The 7,551-nt window shown below is 37.4% G+C and overlaps 1 protein-coding gene across 1 annotated transcript in view; it reads left to right on the forward strand.

Moving 5' to 3' along the window:
* Positions 1–6,849, forward strand: part of LOC133659969 (DENN domain-containing protein 3-like) — a 41,344-nt gene extending 34,495 nt beyond the window's left edge. Inside the window, exons 22-27 of the mRNA XM_062062924.1 lie at positions 2,590–2,729; positions 2,856–3,016; positions 5,249–5,385; positions 5,463–5,581; positions 5,651–5,788; positions 5,846–6,849. Of these exons, the coding sequence (XP_061918908.1) occupies positions 2,590–2,729; positions 2,856–3,016; positions 5,249–5,385; positions 5,463–5,581; positions 5,651–5,788; positions 5,846–6,064 (914 nt within the window). The 3' untranslated portion in view covers positions 6,065–6,849. The remainder of the gene's footprint in view (positions 1–2,589; positions 2,730–2,855; positions 3,017–5,248; positions 5,386–5,462; positions 5,582–5,650; positions 5,789–5,845) is intronic.
* Positions 6,850–7,551: the final 702 nt, after the last annotated feature.

Raw genomic sequence — 7,551 nt, forward strand, 5'->3', positions numbered from 1 at the left:
TGTTTAATGAACAATGAAGACTGCAAAGAAGAAAGTTGTAGGTGGGATCGGTGTATTAGCGGCTGGCTGCAGCAACACAAGCAGGATGACTTTGACTTGGATAGCAGACGCGCTAGCCGACGCTAGCCGCCGACCGCACGGATGATCGGGTGAAGTCCTTCGTCGCTCCGTCGATCGCTGGAACGCAGGTGAGCACGGGTGTTGATGAGCAGATGAGGGCTGGCTGGCGTAGGTGGATAGCTAATGTTTTTAGCGTAGCTCTGTGAGGTCCCGTTGCTAAGTTAGCTTCAATGGCCTTGTTAGCAACAGCATTGTTAAGCTTCGCCAGGCTGGAAAGCATTAACCGTGTATTTACAGGTCCAGGGTTTAATAGTATTGTTGATTTTCTGTCTATCCTTCCAGTCAGGGTTTTTTTTAGCCCGATGCTATCACGTTAGCTCCGTAGCTAAAGTGTTTCGCCGATGTATTGTCGTGGAGATAAAAGTCACTGTGAATGTCCATTTCGCGTTCTCGACTCTCATTTTCAAGAGGATATAGTATCCGAGGTGGTTTGAAATACAAATCCGTGATCCACAATAGAAAAAGGAGAGAGTGTGGAATCCAATGAGCCAGCTTGTACCTAAGTTACGGTCAGAGCGAAAAAAGATGCGTCCTGCACTGCACTCTAGTCCTTCACTCTCACGTTCCTCATCCACGAATCTTTCATCCTGGCTCAAATTAATGGGGTAATCGTCGCTTTCTCGATCCGAATCGCTCTCGCTGCTGGTGTAAACAATGGGGAAATGTGAGGAGCCTTTCAACCTGTGACGTCACGCTACTTCCGGTACAGGCAAGGCTTTTTTTATCAGCGACCAAAAGTTGCGAACTTTATCGTCGATGTTCTCTACTAAATCCTTTCAGCAAAAATATGGCAATATCGCAAAATTATCAAGTATGACACATAGAATGGATCTGCTATCCCCGTTTAAATAAAAACAATTCATTTCAGTAGGCCTTTAATAGGGATGTCCGATAATGGCTTTTTGCCGATATCCGATATTCCGATATTGTCCAACTCTTTAATTACCGATACCGATATCAACCGATACCGATATCAACCAATACCGATATCAACCGATACCGATATCAACCGATACCGATATCAACAGATACCGATATATACAGTCGTGGAATTAACACATTATTATGCCTAACTTGGACAACCAGGTATGGTGAAGATAAGGTCCTTTTTTTAAAAATGTATAAAATAAGATAAGATAAATAAATTTAAAAAAATGTCTTGAATAAAAAATAAAGTAAAACAATATAAAAACCGTTACATAGAAACTAGTAATTAATGAAAATGAGTAAAATTAACTGTTAAAGGTTAGTACTATTAGTGGACCAGCAGCACGCACAATCATGTGTGCTTACGGACTGTATCCCTTGCAGACTGTATTGATATATATTGATATATAATGTAGGAACCAGAATATTAATAACAGAAAGAAACAACCCTTTTGTGCGAATGAGTGTGAATGAGGGGAGGGAGGTTTTTTGGGTTGGTGCACTAATTGTAAGTGTATCTTGTGTTTTTTATGTTGATTTAATAAAAAAAAAAAAAAACGAAAAAAAACCCGATACCGATAATAAAAAAAACGATACCGATAATTTCCGATATTACATTTTAAAGCATTTATCGGCCGATAATATCGGCCTGCCGATATTATAGGACATCTCTAATTATTAATCTAATTGTTCATTTACTGTTAATATCAGCTTACTTTCTCTTTTAACATGTTCTATCTACACTTCTATTAAAATGAAATAAGCACTTATTCTTCTGTTGTTTGGATGCTTCACATTAGTTTTGGATGATACCACAAATTTGGGTATCAATCCGATACCAAGTCGTTACAGGATCATACATTGGTCATATTCAAAGTCCCCATGTGTCCAGGGACATATTTCCTCAGTTTATAAATATAATATACATTTTAAAAAAACTAAAGAAGATGTTGTGATGCCAAAAAATATCGACATAATCATAGTAGTATTGACTAGATACACTACTGTACTTGGTATCATTACAGTGGATGTTAAGTATTTTTTAGAGGTGGTATAGTACAGAATATAATTCATTAGTATTGCGGTACTATACTAATACCGGTATACCGTAAAACCCTACCACAGTGCTAACATTACGGTCCCATTTCAACAGCTAAATCATTCTAGGTTAGCCGAGTCGCTATAAAAAACACACAAATAAAACTTAGGATATTTAGCTGAGCTCCAGATTTTTTTTTAAAGATGTGCAGCAAAGCCTGTTTTTTAATTATTATTTTTTTAATAAAATAATCTCTGTGAAGTTCTGGGCGTATACACAGAGTGGGTCAGATCATGTCCATAAGAAAGGATGTTTTTTTTCGTGATGACGTTATACAAATATGGAACTTCATATGTAGATGTTTAAGCGCCTCTTTTCTTTAAAGTAGAGGCAAACGAGTGAGGAAAATTATAAGATTTTCCTTACATTCGGCGCTCATAAACAAGCTCTAGGGACACATTTTACCATCTATTTTGCATAATAGGCGACCTTTACCTGTACAGGTCAGTTGACATGCAATGACTCCAAGGATGAGATTAATCCTAAACTGTGGGTGGCCCTCAGTGGGGGCAGACTGGTCGTATTCGACGCCGCCAGCTGGTCCATGCTGCAGGATTCCATCCAGGTCGGCGAGTCACAGCTGGTGAGAGCGCTCATGCAGTCCTGTCGCCCAAGAAACATTATTATTACTTCTATGTTACCACGGGAGATGTCTTTTACGTGAAAATATGTACATATGATACTGTATTGTAATAAACTGTCTCAACAGAACTGCATGCTGGGATTAGTCCATGAGCAGGTGTGGATTGGCTCCCAGGACTCTGTCATCTACATCATAGACCCTCACAGCCTCACCTGCAACAAGCAGCTGACGGAGCACAGATATGAGGTGACGGGACTCACGCTGGATGCCGGAGATCAACAAAGCAGGTTAGAGTCTTACTCAAAAACAAGTTCAAGTTCATGTCATTTGGAACACTTTGTGTGAGTACAAGTCCTTCCGATGTCAATGTAGTCCAATTAAATTGTGCTTTTATTTTAAAAGGCTTATCCTCTAAAAGTCCTTCAGATGTCAATGTAGTGAAATTAAATAGTGCTTTTATTTTAAAAGGCATATCCTCTAAAAGTCCTTCAGATGTCAATGTAGTCCAATTAAATTGTGCTTTTATTGTGAAAGGCATATCGACTAAAACTCCTTCAGATGTCAATGTAGTCCAATTGAAATGTGCTTTTATTTTGAGGGTCCGGAATATCCTCGCTTACGTGCAGTGATTTCTCCAGATTCTCTGAACCTTTTGAAAATATTACACACCGTAGACGGTGATATCCCTAAATTCCTTGCAATAGCTCGTTGAGAAATGTTGTTCTTAAACTGTTGGACAATTTGCTCACGCATTTGTTCACAAAGTGGTGACCCTCGCCCCATCCTTGTTTGTGAATGACTGAGCATTTCATGGAAGCTGCTTTAATACCCAATCATGGCACCCACCTGTTCCCAATTAGCCTTTTCACATGTGGGACGTTCCAAATAAGTGTTTGATGAGCATTCCTCCACTTTCTCAGTTTTTTTGCCACTTGTGCCAGCTTTTTTTATACATATTCCAGGTATCAAATTCCAAGTGAGCTAATATTGGCAAAAAATAACAAAGTTTACCAGTTCGAATGTTAAGTATCTTGTCTTTGCAGTCTATTCAATTGAATATAAGTTGAAAAAGATTTGCAAATCATTGTATTCTGTTTTTATTTACACAACGTGCCAACTTCACTGGTTTTGGGTTTTGTATATATCTGCGGTTTATAGTCCGGTGCGGCTAATATATGAAAAAACATGTTTTTCTTACAAAATATAGTGGGTGTGGCTTATATACCGGTGCACTCTACAGTTTGGAAAATACGGTACATATATACTTTTACAGATTCAACTTGCTCCATTTTCAATTTGTAAACTGTAAAATGTTTAGGTATTCTATTTAAATAGATACAATTATTTGTATTTTATTTCTATGTTTAAGATAACAAAGTAGAAATTGAAAAACACATGCATTGTCAAAAGAGCTTTTTTAAAAGCACTGTTAAGGTGTACCTATGACCAATAATAATACATTATGCCATATTGGTTTTTGTAATGATTGTACTTTATCAACATATTTTTATTAGTATTATTTTTGTACACTGACAAACTTTTAACATACCGTATTTAAAAATGTTCTATCAAAATCATGGAAACATCAAATGAGTACAAGCACACAGAATGGACTTCACTGTCAGTATATGCCATATAAACAAAGTTTACTTAAACCTGCCTATATTGTACTAAATATTATTATTTAGTACTTTCCTGGTGGTCTTAAACAGGTGGAACCCCAAAAATGTGAATATCGTGCAAATCTTTGTTTATTCCAGCAATTTGATTCACAAGGTGATACTAATATAACATAGGCTCATAACTTGCAACTCAAGATATTTAAAGCCTTATTTTAATATTTAATTTCACTCCTTCATTCCGCACTCCATCCAGCTGTATAATCACTCGCCATACAACAATAGATGATATCTGAACTACTCTCTATTTTATGCTCTATAAGTACATACTTATGCTGCAGCTGTTACATATACTGTAATATTGTACATGGTAATTGGGATTTGTTATATATTGTATATGTTATATACAAATATAATATAATATATCAGTATATATTATATACTATATATATAATATGTAAATATTACATATATGTTACATTTTATATTGCTACAATGGTACATTTTTAGTCTACTTTATACCTGCATTATCTTTTCCATCCTTACCCTTTCCATCCTTTGTAACTGAGTTACTGTGTGGAACAATTTCCCTTGTGGATCTTTAAAGTTTGTCTTACGTCTAAGTCTAAGTCGTTGATGATCAAGGCTTACAGTTTATGAAAGTCTCGAATTGAAAATCTCAGAAAATGTGGGGTTTTTTAAAAAGTGTAGGCCATGATCATCTAAATTATACGAAATAAAGGCTTAACATTTTTCACTTTGCATGTAACGCGTTTATATCACATATTAGTTTTACATTTGAAGTAGAATTGCTGACTTCAATGAACTTTTGCACAATATTAAAATGTTTTGAGTTTCACCTGTAAATATTACAGCACAGCACACTTCCGTTCTCTCCAGTCTGCAGACGTACTCGTGCAGCCGTGACGGAACAATTCTACAGTGGGACTCGTCCAGCCTAAAAGTGAAGCGACAGTTTCAGCTCAGCTGTGAGCGTCTCTCCTCCATTCACATTCACGGCGATGCACTGTGGTGCTGTAAGTGCACGCTTCACACATTCCACCTAAACTCTTCCTCTGGGGACTTCAGTGCTCACCGTAGTGTTTTCTTGCAGGCTGCGGTGACAGCATAGTGGAGCTGAGAAGAAGCGGGACGCCGCAAAGAAGGTTGTTGCTGCCTGAACACCTAAGAAGTTCATCAAGTCACTTCAGCAGCTTTATTGTCATCCCAGAGGTGACTTCCATGTGTTCATGTGGACGTTCTTTTTGTTCTGAGACTGTAATTTGACTTTGTGTGTTGCAGCAAGGTCAGCTCTGGACAGGCTTGGCCGACTCAGGTGATCTCTATTTGTGGCACACAGACGGCCACGAGCCTTCTTTGGAGAAGATCTCCCTGACAGGCTGCTCAGGGATCACCTGCATGATCCGAGTCAAGGACCAGGTGAGCTGTCTACGACACAAATGGATGTAATCGCCTCACCGTGACCGTCCTCCTCAGATCTGGGTAGGCTGCCATGGAAGAAGCAGCGTCGGGGGTCACTGTGGTTCCCAGCTTAGGGGTCAGCTGGTGGTGGTGCACCCACAGAGTCACACGGTGTCCAAGGAGCTGCAGGCACATTCCGACAGCATCCAGACGCTCTGCTCCGCCGAAGATCGCTACGTGCTCAGCGGCTCCGCGCAACGTGACGGGAAGATTGCCGTCTGGAAAGTAGAATAGAAGACAGAAAGGAGAAGACAGGGGAGGGAGTTGATTTGTTTAAATATGCTTTCCATGAACTTTGAATATCACACATAGAAAAAAGATGGGAGCAAAAAAAGATGAATGCGTTGTTTTAAACCAGAATCATTTTTAATTCCATAAGTTGCCCCGGAAATGTGCACTTCTCTACATTTAAATTGTCTTGGTCTAAATATTTTTCACTAACTTTTGTTGTGCCAAAGTATGTTTAAAATTATAGTTAAAAAACAGCATTCTTTAGTTTTAAAGTTTTATTTATTTACAACATTTTACATAAAATATTATTATTTGATAACAAAAAGGCCTTAAAGCTGGTAGCTAATGTATTGAAGTATTTATACATAAACTAACAATGCTAAATGATTACACTGTATAAGTTAAAAACATATCTTCCGCCCGATTGTAGCTGAGATAGGCTCCAGCGCCCCCCGCGACCCCAAAAAAGGGAACAAGCGGTAGAAAATGGATGGATGGATTTTAGGGGTGGGGGAAAAAATCGATTCGATTTCGAATCGCGATTCTGACGTTGTGCGATTCAGAATCGATTCTCATTTTTAAAAAATCCTTTTTTTTTTTTAATTAATTTTTTTTTCTTTTTTTTTTTAAAATTTTTTTTTTTTCTTTTTTTATTAATCAATCCAACAAAACAATACACAGCAATACCATAACAATAAAATCCCTCATTGACATTATCATTAGACATTAAAATAAAAAAGAACAATAGTGTCACAGTGGCTTACACTTGCATCGCATCTCGTAAACTTGACAACACACTGTGTCCAATATTTTCACAAAGATAAAATAAGTCATATTTTTGGTTCATTTAATAGATAAAACAAATGTACATCATTGCAAACAGTTGATAAAACATTGTCCTTTACAATTATAAAAGCTTTTTACAAAAATCTACTACTCTGCTTGCATGTCAGCAGACTGGGGTAGATCCTGCTGAAATCCTATGTATTGAATGAATAGAGAATCCTTTTGAATCTTGGCAAAAATCGTACCCACACGATTATCAAATGTAATAGGAAAATTAATTCATACTGACCAAACTGGCTTCATGGAAGGTCGACAATCTTCAGACAATACAAGGACATTGTTTAATGTTATTTACTATGCTAGAAGTCTCCCTTATCCCACAGCAGTATGTACTGTTGATGCGGAGAAGGCATTCGACCGCATAAACTGCTCATTTATGTTTTGCACATTACGTAAATTTGGATTTGGAGATAATTTTATACAATGGATTAAGATGCTTTATACAAGGCCCATGGCATCAGTCAAAACCAATAATCATATTTCAGAACCTTTTTTGTTAAAAAGAGGAGTAAAACAGGGATGTCCTGCATCTGGATTATTATTTAATTTGGTTATTGAACCCTTAGCTGCAAAAATAAGAAGTGAAAATAATATTCATGGTATAAATATTGGCTCTCAGTATAATAAGCTATCGATGTATTGTG

This window comes from Entelurus aequoreus, linkage group LG11, assembly GCF_033978785.1.
Source record: "Entelurus aequoreus isolate RoL-2023_Sb linkage group LG11, RoL_Eaeq_v1.1, whole genome shotgun sequence".
Classification (NCBI taxonomy): domain Eukaryota; kingdom Metazoa; phylum Chordata; class Actinopteri; order Syngnathiformes; family Syngnathidae; genus Entelurus; species Entelurus aequoreus.